General features: G+C 36.4%; 1 protein-coding gene across 1 annotated transcript in view; it reads right to left on the minus strand.

Annotated features, from left to right (window-relative positions):
* Nucleotides 1-3,048: 3,048 nt before the first annotated feature.
* The window catches only part of RUNX1 (RUNX family transcription factor 1), a 212,204-nt gene continuing 195,801 nt past the window's right edge, over nt 3,049-19,451 (minus strand). Inside the window, exons 6-7 of the mRNA XM_058185419.1 lie at nt 14,355-14,516; nt 3,049-9,638 (exon numbers count right to left, since the gene is read on the minus strand). Of these exons, the coding sequence (XP_058041402.1) occupies nt 9,145-9,638; nt 14,355-14,516 (656 nt within the window). The 3' untranslated portion in view covers nt 3,049-9,144. The remainder of the gene's footprint in view (nt 9,639-14,354; nt 14,517-19,451) is intronic.

A 19,451-nucleotide genomic window follows, 5' to 3' on the forward strand; every position in this document is an offset into this window, starting at 1 on the left:
GACAGCACTTGATATATAATGTAAAATGTAATTACAGTATAGAGATAGACAGATAGATGATAATAGATATAGATAGATAGATAGATAGATAGATAGATAGATAGATAGATAGATAGATGATAAATAGATAATAGATACAGTAAATAGGCAGTAGAGGCAGAGACAGACAAAAACAGAGACAGCAATAGAGATAGAGATAATGATAATACAACAATAGAACCAACTGTTCTCATAACTGCCAGATCTTCTTAATACACAATTATTACTCTACCTTCCCTGCCTTGTGGTTATTACCAATGCAATGCCCAAAATTTAATCAGACAATTCTCACTGAGGGATAATTCTCATTTCTCATCCAGCCAGGCTTTAATGCTGCATGTTAGGTCTGCATTTCATTTATATGTTTTTGTGGACAAAATTAGATTATTGCAGACAAATCTGACGTTTGGGTTTAGCTGCTGACTCTCACTAATTCAAAAACCCAACATACTGCTGATGGTTGGCTGAAGGTTACATTCTCAGGGTGGAGAAGCAGGTTTCCATCATATTCAGGGCATCACATACCAATGATTCAGCTTTTCCAATAAATAAATATCTTTTAAGGTGGAGTTCAAATGTTAAACGAGAGGAAAAACTGGACATTACCACTCCATGCATTAAATCTCTCATCTACTATCTATATGTGTCTGAACTGGCCCAAGGTTCTCAACTGAGAATGAACTTTGTTTAATTCTTAAGTGCCTTATCCACCAATCATGAAATGCTATTCAGATTCTAAGACAATGACCATCATTTTTTATTAATATGGCATTTTGTCAATATAAAAATTAAGGGAAAGCTTTCCTGAGAGACTGAAATTAAATTTATCCTGAAAAACTGGCATTCAGAAGGGAAAATGCTGACATGTTGAGAAAGAGATGAGTTTTATTGCATGTTAAATCAATGATAGCATGATTCTAAAAGTTGGAGACCAAACATTAGATTTCAGATTAAAAAAAACCCTTTATTTTAAAGTCTGTGTTTTTTTCTTACAATTTTTGCCACTCCCAGACAATGACTCAAACTGATTAATAGTAGTCTGAGAAACTCTTGGTCTCTGCAGTTTTAAAGAAGAGAGCAAACTTGTGCGGTTATGAATAAAACATTTCCAAAGCTAAACTGCTTATTTAAATATGGCAAATGCTTCAAATGCAAGTAAGCATTTTTCTGTTCACTGATTTCAATGAGAGTTAAGGACAGACACCAAAGTGAGAAATGTAATAAAGTAGTTAGATGGAGGAATGCTTAAAAGATTCCAATATATAATCTTCAACCAGCCACAAAACTGATCAGGTAACGTGGACAGTCATTAATTTTTTGCCTAAGCTACCTCACTAGCTTTTTCTGAAGATAAATTGGGATGCAAAATTGTTGTAGAAATTGCTCATCATAAAGTGAGATATCGCTTTCTTCTCCAGGGTTTTATGTATGAGCAACAACAATAATAAACAATCCTGTGTAAACATCTGGTTGACTGTATGAGGAACCAAAATAATACTAATATGCTGCCTGAGACCCAGGAACTGTGGATAGTTTACAAATTGCAAATTATAAATTTCAAGTTAAAACATTAAAAATAAAAAAAAAATAGCAAAAGACAACAATGAAGAGTAAAGATGACAAAAATGACAAAACCTGAATGGAAGAAAGAAAAGCAACACACAATCTAAAGGGGACTTCAGTCACTTTCACCAAAGGCCTGGGATAAGAACCAGGTCTCCAAGGCCCTTCAAAACATAAATTGAATGGGGGTCACCTGGATCTTGGGGGGAACCTCATACCAAACAGCATACCAAGTGTGTTACAGAAAAGGGGTGCTTCCAGTGTCCTGATATATGGCATTGGTTAATCAGAGCTCCTAGAGCAGTGATGGCTAACCTTTATGCTGTTGTGTGCCAAAAGTGGGGGTCGTGCAGGGAGGTTGCAAGTGTGCATGCCCACACCCATAATTCAATGTACCCTTCCCCCCCGTACATGCATACGTAACCCTCCCGCACTCCCGCTTTTGGCACGTGATGGCACGGTGGGCCCAGTAGGCCTGTTTTTCATCCTCCCCAGGCTCCAGAGCCTTTCTAGGAGCCTGGGGAAGGTGAAAACGGCCTTGCCCACCCCCCTGGAAGCCAGAAACAGCCCGTTTCCTGACTTCCAGTAGGCCCGGAAGGCCCGAAAATCAGCTGGCCGGTGTGCGCATGTGTGCTGGAGCTGAGCTAGGGCAACACTCGCGTGCCCACAGATATGGCTCCACATGCCACCTGTGGCACGCGTGCCATAGGTTCGCCATCACAGTTCTACAGTGTGCCAACCTTGACAGCAGATTCTAGGGGAGACAAGCAATCCCTCAAGTAACCAAGCCCAATGCCATGCAAGAGTTTATAGATAGTGATCAGCAGCTTCAATTTCACCTGGAAGCAAATTGTCAACCTGGGAAAGGCAGAGTATAGGCCGTCACTTGAGGATACAAGGGCAGCCCAGTTATTTGGTAGAATGTAGCAAATGTCCAAAGCCGAGTTGAGGTACTGTGAAGTCAAGAAAAAATATTCATGGATATGTATTCCCATAGAAAGATACTTGTGGATTTTTCTGTCTCAGGTGTCAAAATCTTGGGAATTATAGACAAATTCTGGACTGATATGAATCTGGTTATTAAAAGCACATTCTGAAAAAAAATACAAGAAACTTTAGGAAAGGGACATTTGAGCTTTTTTTCTCATCAAATGGAAATTTAAATGTTCTTTGGACAGCAAGATTTCCATTTTTCTGGGAGTTTCCAAACTTATGATGAATAAGAGATTGATCTTCTCTGTTCTTCTGGGGCTCTTGAAAGTGCCAGAACAATTAGCAGAAATTGGTTTACCAGTGAAATAAATTTCCCAGAGAGATATTGAACTTCCTTCATTGGCTGTGTTCCAGCAGGGGCTAGACACTCTAGCGTGCACTGCAATCAAAGCACCAACCTAGCGTTCACAAAGTTCCGTGAAATAATGAAGCAATTTGATGCTTATATATTTCTCAAACAGTTTATTTGTCATTGATACTAACTGTAATATTGAATGTACAGAAGAGTTATGGTACAAAGAAAGCAAGTTTCCAGTAGAAGTAATGCAACAGTCCAGCTGCTCTGCATGCTACTCACAATAAATTCTTCTGGACACATTGACCTTGTTTTGTGGAAGGGCCTACGCAACTAGAGGCTTAGTTGAGTGGGTAAAAATGGACTGTTCTCCCCCATGGAAGAAAACACTATTGTTTGGGGAGAACCCCTTCTAAAAGTGACCCATGTAACCAGATCAGGAAAAGGTGTGGCTATTCTTGTACACGGTATAAGCCGATCATAAATACACCCAGGAAAAGTTGAATTCACATGTTCTAACATAGTTCTCAAAAGCAGCCCAATTTGCTTTTTATGTTGTTCACTCATCAAATTTACCACTTTACATCTCCTGAAACATTTCACTAACTTGGGTCTGCTACTTTTCAAATACCACAAATAACCCACAGTTGCTTGCACATTCTCCTACAACAAAAAAGCAAAGATATTTCAATGTGCCACATAAAACCATGCTTTAACTGTTTACAAAGTAACTAAAACAGTTCATCTCAAAACCTAAAATAATTAAGCTGGAAGAAAGATCTCTACAATATTTAAGAAAAGTGAATTCGGTAAAGGTGTTGTAAAAGAGGAAAATGTCAAATACTTACAAGCATTACCAATATGTTCTATGAAGCTTTTAAAACTTATTTACATACATAAATACAATTACATCTTATGACAACCCTTTTATGACAAGCAAAACAAAATAATTAGTGGATAGTATTGTCCAAGGGAAATCAACCAAAGGTTGATAGAATGGCAAAATGTTAGAAACAAAGGTTGGATTGTTTTTAAAGCAATTGTAACTAAATCTTCTGGAGACAGTAATGAGTACTTTATTTATAATTAGGTGTCATCTGTTGGAAATCAGCTTGGCCTTTTAATAGAAATCTTAATATACAGAAATAAATAAGAACCATTTGCTTCACTGAATTATGATGTGGGAAAATGTTATTTCAACAGCAGTATCAGAGGTTATTTAACCCCAAATATATAGTCATTTGAAATAAGGCTTACTTTTTCTTTTTACAGATAAAGTATGTTTATAAACTCAGTTATGGAACTTGATAACCCAGCAGATTATTTTTTTTAATCAGTTCAGCTCAACTAAAATCAAATTCATTTCAATAAAGCAATTACTATTTGCTATTAAGCCAGGTATTTCATGATCTGTTTTACAAGATGGTAATATTGTTGAATTGGAGGGGGAAAATTGTCAGACAGAAAAATAAAGCAAATTGCTGTAAAAGGAATAGCTGTTTTTCAGGATCAAAAGAAATGCCGATGTATAATTGATTTTTATAAAATATAAAACAGCTGATGCTCTCCAAATGTTTTTTGACTTTGACGCCTAGCATTTCTGATCAGTATTGAAATCAAGCACATCTTCAAAACACCTGCTTGAGAAAGGCAGTGTTAAAAAATACCTTTCACAGGGCTCCAGATGAGTTTTACTCAAATATATAATCAGCTTTACCAAGTCTGATTCTATGTTTTAGGAAAACAAAGCACTTCAAGCATGGGACCAGTAAGTCCTAAATTAAATCTACCCAACTATGTTTCATTAAAACAGGAATTTTCCTCTGAGGTGACCACTTTGAGAGATTTAGTGTAATCTGGGGTCTTTCAACTATTGCATTTAATCTCCCCAAATGCAGGGACGGCTGCCATATAACATTAGGGAAGATTATTCACCAGAATTTACTCCCAAATTTTTCACAGAATGCAATAATAAGAACCATTGCTCCAAAAGTGGAAGCATCACAGAGGTTGCATACTATTTAAAGGTAGGAAAAAACAGTGAATTATAAATACATCACCTTGCAATTTTTCCTTCTGAATGAGATCCAACAGAAAGTCAACAAATTTATTATCATGTGATGTCTGTATATTTGTAAAGCTCTATTTTTAGGAGTAATTTTATTTTAGCATTTCTAATTACAAAGCAATATTTTGCAGGATAAAATCAAATGTGTTCAACGTCTTATAAAATTAAAGTTCAATGAAGTGCTATCTCCCCTTCAAATTATTGAAAATATTTATGAAACCATTACAGTTATTCAAAGTGGATGGGGATGATGACAGATGAAATCCAACACATCTGGAAGATATCAAGTTTTAAAAATGTAGACTCTCTGTGCCTTATGGTCAAGTTCATACTTGAAATCTTGAATATACACTTTTAAAAGTTCACTGGCATTCATTTGTGATTAATTGCCTTTCAAATTCTAATACTGACAATGTCATGAGAAAGACAGTTTGGAAAAGCAAATCTGGTTAGTTTTTTTGGGGAGGGGAGGGGGAGGAAGGCAATGAATTGGGACATCTTAAATATTAAGTAAAGAGCCCACCAGGGATAATAAAGGATTAATATAATAAAGTAAGAAATAAGTAATTGTTAGTATTGTTACATTTTAATCTAGGGAGTGCTATATGAGTTTACTTCCAGGAAGATATTGAAAGGTATGAAAAGATAATAGTTGAAACATTAGATGTAGTGCTCTCAACTTAAGACCTTCCTACATTACTGCACTGTTTTCTGAATGTTTACGATATACTGTAAGAGTATATCATATTTCCACATGTAAGAGGAAACCGGCACACCTGCAAAAACTGAGTCATAGCTCAGTGGTGAAGCACATACTTTGCATACAGAAGGACCTTGGTTTAAATAGCTGACATTGCCAACTGAAAGGACGGTTAGCAACTATTGTGAAAAATGTCTGATGGTGGAAAATTGTTATTGATAGGCATCAGCAACAAGCTGTCTATAAGTAGCATGGTATCTTCTAAACCCTCACAAAGTAATTTATGTTCAAATTAAATCAATATTTAAAATTGTTGAAAACTTCATGAGAACCCTGTGAAATTATAGCAACATCATAGGAGAGTGCTAAAGATTTTGCCAATGGTGCTCAATGCCAGAAATATTGGCTGATTCTGAAGTAGATAATACCGGACTATGTGAACAACTAGCTTGGTATAAGGCAGCTTCCCCGATTCTTGTAAGTTTAGTGCATTCTGAATACATGCAAAGTGCTTACACATGGCCTTTTGCAACTTTTCATCTGAACCTGGCTGACATCTATAACACTGCATATGCCAGCCAAGCACTTAAAGCTTATTGGCTTCTCCAGAATCTTACCCAACTCAAGCTCAGTGCTTTTTATTGTTACATTCTCAGAACATAGAGTGCTAAAATGGATTTAATCCAGTCTGTTTCTGGAAGAAGCTAGTGAATTGTGTTTATTGGGGCTTATTCTCAAGTAAGTATAGAGGGTACTTATTTCTGCATAAATTGGAAGAGAAGTGTGCTATTTATTATTCATGGATGTGCCTAGATATGAATTCTTCTGATAGAAATTGAGAGCATTGGTGATCTTAAGGAGTACAACTGCATTCAGATCCCACATAAACTAGTGCTGCATACCATAATTTAAAGTAACGTCTTGTATGTTTGAGATGTATTAGAAAACAATGGCATTTTTAAACAACTACCAAGTTGAGCTATTTTATAAAATCCAAATAGAACCAAACAAAAATGAACACCAAGTTACAGGCTGGGATGCACAAACATAAACACACATACAGATGTGAGGCCTACATTCCATATGAACCAGTTGTTCTTCAAGGATTTGTTTCTGGACCATAAGCATCCTCAGAAGGCTGCAAGTTTGAATATTGGAAAGATGTCAGGGTGGGGCTGCTTAGCACTTAGAATAGAATAACAGAGTTGGAAGGGACCTTCTAGTCCAACCTGCTGCTTAGGCAGGAAACCATTTCAGACAAATTCCAATCTCTTCTTAAAAACATTATTACTTTATGGTATATGCTCTGCCTCTATCTACTTATAGAAAGTGGAAGAGTGGGGCACTTTTCCTAGAGAGAGAAAAAGTATCAGCATTTTTCTTTATATGTTATGAACAGACATTTGTGTGTCCATAAATTACACCTTAGTTCCCAGGTGGTGGTGAAATCACCTCTCTGGAGTGGTAGATGAGGTTTCTTGATCTTATCTTACCCGTTGGGATTGCTCCCCCTTTCCCCAATGCACTTTAAATATAGCATTATTAATTTTCCTCTGAAAATCAGAATATTTGAATATTCTGAATATATGAATTTTAGTGGGAACTTCAGGAGTTACTCAGGGGACCAAAAACAGGTTCAGTAGTCTCAACATTGCCCACACCTCTCTTTTATAAGGGTGCAAAGTAGCTGAGGATGAATGAGTGAATATATGCCTGGAATGAAGAATCCCACACTTAAGTTATTATTTGTTTGAAATTCAATTATGTAAGATTTCTAGAAAATACTCTGAATTGTGTGTCATATGGGGGGAGGGACTACAATCAAAAGTGGGCATCACATACTATAACAACTGGTTTGCCCAACACCGAAAATGTGAGTGCGTGCGCCATCCGTGCATGTATGCGGCATCACAAAACATGGCAATTCACTCATGTGCGCCGTCCACTCATGCATGCAGGGTCAAAAAACACAGCAATTTGCTTGTGTGTACGGTCCACCAATGCGTGTGGTTTCAAAAACACACCAATATAGGATGGGATTGAACCCAGGCAGGTGGGCCGGCCCACCCACAGGTCGCAACCACCGGTTCGCCTGAACCGGTCCAAATAAGCAGCAGCCCACCTCTGACCGTAATGAACTTAGGTCTTCAAAACTGTGGTTAGGATACAGCCTTAAATGAATTTTTGAATCTCTTACTAGGGCAAGGGAGAAAACTGGGATGTATTGTATTTTGATCGTAATGTGGAACTTAAAAGTCATTTAGAATGCTAATATTTAGTTGTGTTGTTTGATTTTTTTCCCCTTATGTTGTCTTTAAGAAAGTTGATGGAATATAAATATCATGCTGTACTTGAAATTCCAAAATATATACTCTGAGACAAATCTTTGCTTCCAGTGCCCAAGTCAGCATCCAAATGCAAACCTAAACTTCTTATTCAAAGACATTTTATCATCATAACATTTTCAAAGAAACTTGGCTTCTCAATTGGACAAAAGTGACTTTGTTTAAATTATTGATGAGAATGAAATGGAGCTAAATGTAAACAATATTTCTAAATAATTAAAAGTCACATTATCCATAATTATTCCAGCCATTTTATATGTAATAATTTTAAACTTTGGTTGCTACAAAATGTATGTGCTTATTTTCAAAGCATTATTTAAATAAAAGCATCACACACAAAAGTTCAATGCAGAGCATAAATATTGAGCAACTCATCATGTACTTTTTCAGTAGTTGAGAAGGACTGTAGGTTGTCACTCCTTTATATTAAAAAAATTAAATTACTTTTCTAGAAAAGAGGCTTTTGTAGATGAATTTAGCTGACAAAGTACAAGAAAAGCGAGCACATTATAAAAAAAAGGATTAAATCTTTCTGCAGATTTTAAGGTGCCAATAAAGGAAGATGATACACAAAGAAGGATGAGTTGCAGCTGAAAAACATAATAAAAATAAAAACAATTCCTGTATTCTTTGGGATATACAACTTGATTAAAAAATTATTTCCAGGATATAAAAACTCTTATTCACAGCATTGCTAAATTAGAAGCATTCACAGTTTCTCTCTGAGAATTGTTGTATACTTCCTTTTAACTTACAGGTCAAAATGATTGATTAAATTATTTAAGATTGTGTAAGACTAAATGTCTCAGCACCAGATGTCAAACAAAATACTTTAAATTTCAAAGTCTCAAACTCTGGACACATATTGAGTATCTATCCTTTTCCATATTTATAGCCAACATGAGTGAACAAAACTACAATTTTAAAATGTTATTATTTTCTGAAGTTCAGACTTGGAAGAAGTCTATGGGAATGTAATCACTTCATTGAGCAAAATCAATCAGAGAACATCATAGCGATATTTCCAGAAATACTGACTTCAGAACTGATTGTTATTCTGTGTGAAAGATAAACATGGCAGTGCTCTCATTTGTCATATAAAAGCATGGATATTACCAGAATAGACACCTGTAATTATAATTCAATATGGTCGCCACACTGCTTCTTCTAATCTTGCTGTGGTTCCCATATTGGTGGGGGAGTTGCTATGACTGCCTTCAGTGTCCACAACATCATTTTGGTTTGGAAGGTTGGGATTGAGTAAAGTAGATCCGGTGGAAGCATTAGTGCAAGGAGGCAGAATACGTGGGGGAGACCGATCACCACCAGACATCATGGAAAATTGGTAAGATCCTGCTGATGTTCCATAGTAGAGATGATACGAAGGAGAGCTGGTCTGAAATGGGCTACCTTGCGCCTGAGAAGAACCTGGATAGGGAGGTGGTAGGTATGTGTGATATCTGGTGGCGGTGGTCATGGCAGACATGCCAATTCCTATTCCTGAGCTGACTGGGGTTGGAGTATAGGTGAATGCTCCAGGATAGTGCATACGAGGATCAGAAATGGAAGGAATGGCAGAAAATGGACGATCAATTCCTACTCTTGGATCACTGAACGCTGTTAGGTCAGAAGCACCTGGTTTGGGAGAAAGGATATAAACATAAAAACAGGTATAAACTGTAAGAAAAATACATGACTTTATTTCATTGAAGAGAAATCACTCAGATACACAGATGGCCCTCATGACTTGTAGCCTGATTACCTGCAGTTTTACATATGTGCAACTGATAAGACAAGACCTCATTATCAGCAATAAAATGTTTTGTGTATCTGCAGTTTTTGTAAAGTGGTTCTGTTATGAGAATGCTATTTGGAGTGGTTTTGGAAATTTTATGAATGCACAAAATGCAGGTGGAAAAGTGTATGCAAGATACACTTTTCCACCTGCCTAAAAGTAATTTATTTGAGGGCTCATATCCGCAGTTATTATGCTGGATAACAGAAAATTAGATTTGACAAATGTAAAACAGCAAAACAAAATATTGCCCATTAACAATGAAGCTTTTGTAATGCTCTTGAATGCTTTTGAAATGTATGCCTTAAGTAAAAATAAATTAGCCACGATCTCTAGGGTACAGGATTATTCTCCACAGTGTGTTTTAGTATACATAGGATCAAAAATTACCATAAGTATATATGTCTAGTTATTATTGGAGACATGAATATGAATAACTTTTTATCAATCTTGTAATAGTTGTACTATGGAGGTGTTCTGTTTCTAAATTTAATGTTAAAGTCTTTCATTTAACCACCAAAGTCATAAATTTTACCTTAATTCTCTATTCAGTAATCCTGCTTAAGATCCAATTAGTGAGAAAACTGTGACTTTGTTCCTAGAAAGTGACAGCAGCTTTAGTTTTGTCCCACTATTTACCAGTCCTGTTTCAAATAGCCATTTCTTTGCTACAATCATCAATTGGGTTCAATAATCAACATTTTGCTTGATATAAAATCAAATATATTCCCTCAGCAGCAAAAGAAAAGACTAAGGATGACATGTGATTCTCTTTAGGAATTTTTATTTATTTATTTGCCTAAAGTTATTCAGATACAATAACCCCTTGAGATCCTGCTTGGAGAATATCCATTTATCATGTCAAATGTGGTAAACCCAGAACTCAGAGTTGGATTTTGAGCTTTAAGTGAACATTAAGAATGATAAATAGATTATGGAGTGATAACAGCAAGCAACAGAGCACTGTGATAGTCATATATTTAGTAAGAAAGAAGCAACCAAGAAAAAAATTTCAGCATTAAGGTTTGTAGGTCATGCTTGCTTTGTCAAAACAAAGAAGAGTTATATCATGAACAGATGACTACGGTGTTTGGGCAGTTATTTAGGAAACTGCTGACTATTCATTTCCTTCAGTATTCCAAGCAAGAATAGTGTTATTGGGAAGGTATAGCTTGAAATATTTCACCATACCCCCTATCACAAAACCACCAACAAGAATTTATCTTATTTTTGCTATTAAAATAATGATAAAAACGGAAAAAGAAACAAAACAAAAATATATACATTGTAACAGTGTTTTTTTAAGTGAAAAAATTAAAAATTGAAAGAAAAAAGTATATTATTTTAGCAGTCTATAATTATTTAAAGTAATTATTTGAATGCATATATTTTCTAATATAATAGATCTAATAATAGCATGTTTTTTTTTACCTTCTGTATTTTCTAAAAAATAATTCCTTATTTCATTATATTTGTCTATACGAAGTCTATAAGCAACCTTCTCATAGGTGGCAAATGGAATCAGGTCTCCAATCCAGTGAAAGGGACCATACAGTTATATTTTCAATGCTGCAATATCAGCCTTTTGGCCCACTTAGCTGCTTGGAACTACCATTTCTTGATTTCTTTTACTTTAGTATATTTCCATTCTGTTGCATTTGGTAAATCGGGCAGTTAATGGGAAGTTTGGTAATATTTCATTAGTAGGAGATGAATCAGGCTTCTCTGACAGTTGATCACACTGAAAAACAAATGAAGCTGAACCTTTCCACACATCCACCTTTCACATCAGTAATCCTAATCATGAAATTTAGGAGAAGAGAAGCCAAGCTAGTCCCAAACAAGCAGACACTTCTGTTCATTCTGCAGGGATCATTTAAAGACTGTTAGCTATATGTATATCCTATATCCCTAGTGCCGTGTAATGGGGTGAGCTCCCGTTACTTGTTCCAGCTTCTGCCAACCTAGCAGTTCGAAAGCACGTAAAAAATGGAAGTAGAAAAATAGGGACCACCTTTGGTGGGAAGGTAACAGCGTTTTGTGTGTTTAGTCATGCCGGCCACATGACCACGGAGACATCTTTGGACAGCACTGGCTCTTCGGCTTTGAAACGGAGATGAGTACTACCCCCTAGAGTCTGGAACGACTAGCACATATGTGTGAGGGGAACCTTTACATTTACCTTTTAGCTATATGTATGTGCCTGAGAGAAAGAGAAAGAGAAGGGGGGAAGGGGGGAGCTCTCTCTCTCTCTCTCTCTCTCTCTCTCTCTCTCTCTCTCTCGCGCACACACACACACACACACACACACACACTGAAAGAATTTGTGAACGTCATTCCTTTACTCCTTTCATCTGGACTAGATAGAATACTGGCTGCTTGGTCAACAGAAATTCACAAAGTTTATAAATTTAGGAACTAAAAGCATTTTGAATAGCTTGTTCCCCATTTGAAATAATGAACTTCAGCTCCCTTCCTCTGCTGATTGAGGAACTCTCACTTCCCCTCCAAGGCCTCCCCCCTCCCACAGATGAAAGATAATGGCCTCTTAAAAGAGAGCTAGGAGACAGGCTCCAGTTAACAGAGACTTTGGCTCCCCTTTCTTGCCAGCTATTACAAGGCATTAAAATAACAATAAAGCAACCTTTCCTCATGGCAAGCCCTCCTCAGACACAGTGTGGAGTCTGCCTAAAAGGAATGTGTGCGTACAGAAGGGAAAGAGTCAGAAAGGTGGGAGAAAGAAAACAAAAACAGTCTGCCCTGCGATTGGATTAAAAAGGGCGCTGCAAATATAGTGTCAGATTCTGAAAGCTTGTCAGCCCGCTAACCAGACTTCTTTGATATCCTTCAACCAGTTTCTCAGAAGGTTTCTGTGACAGCCTATAGTGATAATTTTGGATGTGCCATATATAATCACCATTTGCCTTTCTTCTAAACAATGCTACTGAACACCTGGAAATGCCTCCCTCGCAGATCAGATTTCAAGTCTAAATGCCGGTTGTAAAGAGGACTGCCACTTTTTCCCTGGGAAGGTTTCCTGTGCTCCTTATAGTAGCTGTGAGAGGCAGAAATTCAACTGTTGAGGCTGTAATTTGGCAGGGAAATATAGTAATAGAAATGTCATCTGCTGAACATCTGATTGCCACACGTATCTATAAATGGAGCTGTGATATCAGGAATGCCATTGTTTTGCCTCCAGATGCACCTCTCAACAATTGCAACTGTGGCTATAGGTTACCTTGTAGAGGGAAAAGGGGAGATGACTATAGTTTGCTTGAGCCCAGAGGATAGAAGCTGGGGAAGGCAGAATTTCAGGTGTTTTATTCATAAGAGCAGGGGGAAATGGTATGCATTTTTAGGGACTGATAAGTGGGTTGAAAGCTTAAAATGGAGTCCACTGAAATGGATGAAATCTATAAAATAAACCAAGCCTTCAAATTTAGGTAGCAGAGGACAGGGTGAAGAATGCGAAAACAGCCAGCCTCCAAGCCATATAGAACTGCTGCATTGGAAATCACAAAATGGAACTTTTGCAATTTGAGCTGAGCTGTATTTAAGCCAAAAGAGAATTGGCTGTGGGGTACACAGGGTCGTGGGAAAATAGTGCCCATGACTGGGATAAACCTGTAGGGGAATTTCCCATCATGCTGATGAAATGATAAGGGAGAAAAGTCACTGGCAAGCTTATCTATTCTTATTTCATGCAACAACAACAATAATAATAATAATATCAGAGTTGGAAGGGACCTTGGAGGTCTTCTAGTCCAACCCCCTGCCGAGGCAGAAAACCCCACACCATTTCAGACAAATGGCTATCCAACATTTTCTTAAAAATTTCCAGTGTTGGAGCATTTACAACTTCTGCAGGCAAGTTGTTCCACTTATTAATTGTATAATTGATTAATAATTAGCAACTCCTATCCAGGTGTGATTTATTCAAGTTGAAGCCAGTAAAAGTGCTCCAAGCTAGCATGTAATTTTAGGATTTTGGGGAAAACAGATAAAGTTTTAGGACATATTTTCAAAATATTGAAAATTCAAAAAGATTCACAAACATTTAAGCACCACTGTATATCCCACTTGTCAGGAATTCAAGGCAGCATGCATACCATTCTTTTCCCACAACAACCCTTTCCGAGGTAAGTTGGGTTAAGAGAAAGTGATTGGCCCAAAGTTACCCAATCAAGGTCTGTTCTTGAGAGTTGTCTATAACCCCAGTGGGGCCAGTGCAATATCCTAAATTTGCTGGTTCCCTAACTTAGTGTTTTAAAAATGGGACTAAAGTATTATTCTGCTAATATCACATCTCTGACTGGCTACACTAATGTCTGAATTCTTTTCTACACTTTAATTTGTTTATTATAAATTTATCCCAATAAAACACAATATATTTTTTTTGTTCTGGAAACTATCAGAAGAATTGTTATTGAAAGGACAGGAAATCCAACAGGGTAGAACCAAATTTCTTGAATTATATTACAGCTTGACACCGTAATTCATGCAAAAAGCAGCAGCATTTTACTTGTTCAAGGGACAAGATTCTCCAAGCCACTTACTTGTTAGCCGGCTGGAAAGCTCTGCAGAAAGGGAGGTCATTCCACTAGCCCTTCCGGGTGAAATCGGTGTGGCTGGATGAACAGAAGAAGTTGCAATTGATCCCAGGTATTGGTAAGATGGATCATAAGGCCAGGGAGGAGATGGCTGAAGTTGCCTTGTATCTGAAATGGGGAAAATAGATGTGAAGTGGAATACATTTCTTAATCCAACATTAACCATAGAGCATCAATTCATGGAGAATCATCCAGATGTGATTTATTGCAGATTCCTGCAAGGATGGTTGCAAAATGTATGTCCACTGGTTGTTGTGTTACTATAGGATACAACCAGGCAGTTCTTTTATAAATGTCACTTAGTATGGTATAAATACTTTAAATTCCATGAGTAATAGATCACAAAATACTAAAATCATATTGGCTGAATGGAACACAATATCATTTGTTCTCTTTGTTAGAATAAGGCTTAGGGCCTCAGGATGATGTTTCCCTCTATGAACCTGCCTAATGGTTTATATCAGCAGTAAAGGCCCCTTCAAGGAGATACCCCCATGGGGATAAGAGGTAGGAAAAGATTAGGGGAATGAAAAGACATAGACTGCAATGTTAAGATGCAAACTCTTCCCCTTAGGCACCTACATGAGACATGCCTCATGATATACAATTACAAAAAGGTGCAGCTTGTTTGATGGCACCAAAAAGCAGATCTTATTAGTGTTGGAATCTTCAAGGATGGCCAAAGTTAAATAGTATACTTCTCAAGTACCCTGTGGTTAGTTTTGTGACCCACAGGAAAGTTTCTCCTCCTCAACAGTTCCCAGACCCTAGAATGCTTTACCTAGGGACACGTGTTTGACTCCACCTTGCCCAACATTTAGGCAAATGGCAAAAATGTAACTCCTTTTGTCTAGCTTTGAATAAATTACGGTAATTACAATAACCTTATTTTAATTTGAATTTCTGTGATTTTTCTGCCCTTTACTGTTTGCATTTTGTTTTACTTTTGTAAGCTGCCTTGAGTGTTCATATAACAAAATATACTGGTATATATTTGTAATACACAGACAAATAAGGATCATCATGTCTATTTTATTTTAAGACTCTATTTGCAGACATACTGATGGTTTTGAGGAAGGAAGGAAAGATTACAAGGGATAAATATCTGTGCATTAAAATATTCTTTGCTAATATAGGACCTCATATCAAATTATAAATGATCCACATAGCCAGACTGCCAAATAAGTATTTATACTTAATTAATTTATTTAGTGTTACTGAATTATCTAGCTCAACAAATCTTGACCATACCCAATAAATCCCACAAATCAACAACTTATGTAAAACTCCCTGGAGGAGGGCAGGTTATAGTCCTTACCCAATTTTGTACCATATGTTTGTTTTATATACATATTTATTATTTTGGGTTTCTCATGCAAATTTATAGGAATGGACAAGTTACTCTTTAATTTTAACATCTGGATTCCTAACATATTTTTCTGTTATGAGTAGGGGGGATTTTAAAAACTTCATTGCTAGAAATGGCATATAGCAGCTTTATAATTAGGTACTAGCAAAAGTGTCAACAAGTGCCCTCTGTCAAACATATTTTTTTTTAAAAGGAAAAAAGCCCTGAGCTATTTTCATGCATCTTCTGAAGATGTTACCTAAATATAAATACTGTGGCTGACTGAAGAATAGTTTGACAATTTATCTAATCAGCTAAAAGAGATCTTCAGAGAAAAGCTGGCTAAACGTGCCTGTCCCATATCAAATGAGATTAAATACCCTATACTTCTGATTCTACAATTTTTTCCTCATTTTGGTGTATGTAAGTTCACCTTTTTCTAGTTTAGGACAGAATGGTGAATCTCCATTTACCCAACTGCTAAATCTAAACTTTAAAAGTTTTCTATCAGAATAAACCAGTATGTGGAAAATTCTGCAGCCTTTGGCTGTGTTCACACCATGTACTGAAATAAAAACCTAGCCAAGCACATCTGTGTTCAGTAAATTAAAAAAAAAAGAGTTACTCAAATGGAGCATTATTAGTTTACTTAAATATTTACAGTAAAGGCTTTAAAGCAGTAAATAAGTAAAGGTAATACAAGGAGCCAACCATCTTCAATTTCTGAGACCAAAACAGAGTGAAGCCCAGTTCAGATTGCCACCGTTTTTAGCCCTATTAAAAATGGGTCTTTACCCAAGATTGTGAGACATGCAGTCACTACTGATCTGCACTTTACTTTACTTATTTAGAAAAGTATTCAGTCCTATAAATCCAGAAAGCTGGGAACTATCTTTGCAAATCACGTAAGAGGAAACAGAACCTATTTGGACAGATATCAAACACTGGACTGTCTCTAGAAGTCTGGCTTTCAGAACATAAAATTGCAGTGACAGCTGAGACACTACTTTGTGTTTCCATTTGTTAGCACTTCTGTACCACTTGAAGTGATGAGACAATGACTGCCTTTTGAGAAAACCAAATCAAAGGGCCCTGACTTGGCTTTGTATTTAGCCTGCTGCATGCAATTGTAACTCCACAAAAAATATGGGTATGCAAAGACATAAAGATTTAACTAAACAAGTTCTTTTTATCTAAAGTCCTTTGTGAGGAGGTGAAGTTCATAACTACTAAAATATCAAGTGAAGATCAGAATATGAGAAGTTAGAACAACTGTGAATGGCACCTTATGAAAATGAGATGCTATACCAGTTTTGTCTTTATGAACCTTACTAAAAACCACCAGCTGCTAAAGACTTGGTTGATGATCTCAAATCAATATGTGAAGTTTCAGATAAGATTCTATTCTGAATTGCTTTCACATACGCTCAATTATACATTTCTTCCATTACACTTTACCATTAATCTGCAATGATACACACATAATCTTTATAAATTTATATAATTAGTTTAAAAACATTCATTTTATATACTATACAACATATTTTGAAAGTTTGGAGTAGAGAAGTCTATTAGAATATTTGAAGGGTGCAAACTCAGTAGATAAGTGTTAATATGCACATTACATTCAAAAATTGATACAGAAATATTTGTAACCAAATAAAAACTGAATGCATCATTTACCACACCAAGCAAGAAGAAGACCTTCTGTGCACAAATTCCAATCGTGCTTTTTATAATTTTGTGAACAATAAACTTAAAGAAACAAAATCCATCCCAACACTAAAAGAATCCAACGGCAAAGAATGTACTGATGAAACAGTTAAAGCAAACCTCTTTAACACATTCTTTGGCTCAGTCTTTGTTAACAGTGATGGCTCATATCCGACTTTCCCAAATCGTACTAACAATGAGTACAATGACTTAACACATATAGACTTCACAGAAGATAATGTTGAAAAAGCTCTTCACAACCTGAAACCATTTTTATCTATTGGGCCTGATGGTCTATGTGCATACTTCTTAAAAAAACTTTCAATAAATATAGCAGAACCGCTAAGTATAATCTTTGATAAAGCTTTCACTACTAGTTCCCTTCCCAAACTTTGGTCACTAGCCACAGTCATCTCTATCTTCAGAAAAGGAGATCCCAGCCTAGTTGAAAATTACAGACCTATCTCTCTATGTTGCGTCACCTGCACATAATGGAATCTATCATCAACCAATCCATTACCCTCCACCTAGAAACAAACAACCTTCTCTCTAATAAACAATTTGGTTTCAGAAAAAAATTATCATGTAACTTACAACTTCTCCACTGCAAAAACATATGGACTACAAACCTTGATCAAGGCAAAGCAATAGATGCAACTACATAGACTTCTGCAAAGCTTTTGACTCAGTAGTACATGATAAACTTCTCCTAAAACTAAAATCCTATGGTATTTCAGGACCTCTTCACAATTGGATAAATGCTTTCCTGTCAAACAGACAACAAGTGGTCAAAATTGGCAACGCTCTATCAAACTCTGTTCCTGTCAAAAGTGGTGTTCCCCAAGGCAGCGTTCTTGGACCAACTTTCTTCATACTATACATAAATGATCTCTGTGACCTTATCTCAAGTTATTGTGTTCTCTTTGCTGATGATGTCAAACTATTTAACACCACCAACAATACTTCTACCCTTCAAAAAGACCTTGACTTTGTATCTGATTGGTCTAAAACTTGGCAACTACAAATCTCAACCAGCAAATGCTCAGTCTTACATATTGGGAAAAAGAACCCTAACACTAAGTACAAGCTTGATGGTCATTACCTTACAGATGACCCCCACCCTGTCAAAGACCTTGGAGTTTTCATATCAAATGACCTAAGTGCCAAAGCCCACTGCAGCTACACAACAAAAAAAGCTCTAAGAGTTGTAAACCTAATTTTACGCAGCTTCTTTTCCAAAAATACTACACTTCTAACCAGAGCTTATAAAACATTTGCTAGACCTATTCTTGAATACAGCTCACCTGTCTGGAACCCATACCACATCTCAGACATTAATACAATTGAACGCATCCAGAAATATTTTACAAGAAGAGTTCTCCACTCCTCTGAAAAAAACAAAATACCTTACACCACCAGACTTGAAATTCTAGGATTAGAAAACTTAGAACTCCGCCGACTCCGACAAGACCTGTGTTTAACACACAAAATCATCTATTGCAATGTCCTTCCTGTTAAAGACTATTTCAGCTTCAATTGCAATAATACAAGAGCAAACAATAGATTCAAACTTAATGTTAACCGCTTCAAACTTGATTGCAGAAAATATGACTTCTGTAACAGAGTTGTTAACGCTTGGAACTCACTACCTGACTCTGTAGTCTCTTCTCAAAATCCCAAAATCTTTAACCAAAAACTGTTTACTATTAACCTCACCCTGTTCCTAAGAGGACTATAAGGGGCGTGCATAAGAGCACAAAAGTGCCTACCATTCCTGTCCTATTGTTCCCTTTCATGATATCAAATTAATACTTTTGCTTATATATATATATATATATATATATATATATTTGTTTTCTGAGGTTTTCACGGGTGTTTGTATATAGGTCTTTGGTTGTTCGGGACCCGAACAATCAAAGACCTATATATATATATATATATATACATATTTTAGACTATATTTTATATTTTGTACGTATTCT

Source organism: Ahaetulla prasina, chromosome 5, assembly GCF_028640845.1.
Source record: "Ahaetulla prasina isolate Xishuangbanna chromosome 5, ASM2864084v1, whole genome shotgun sequence".
NCBI classification, from domain to species: domain Eukaryota; kingdom Metazoa; phylum Chordata; class Lepidosauria; order Squamata; family Colubridae; genus Ahaetulla; species Ahaetulla prasina.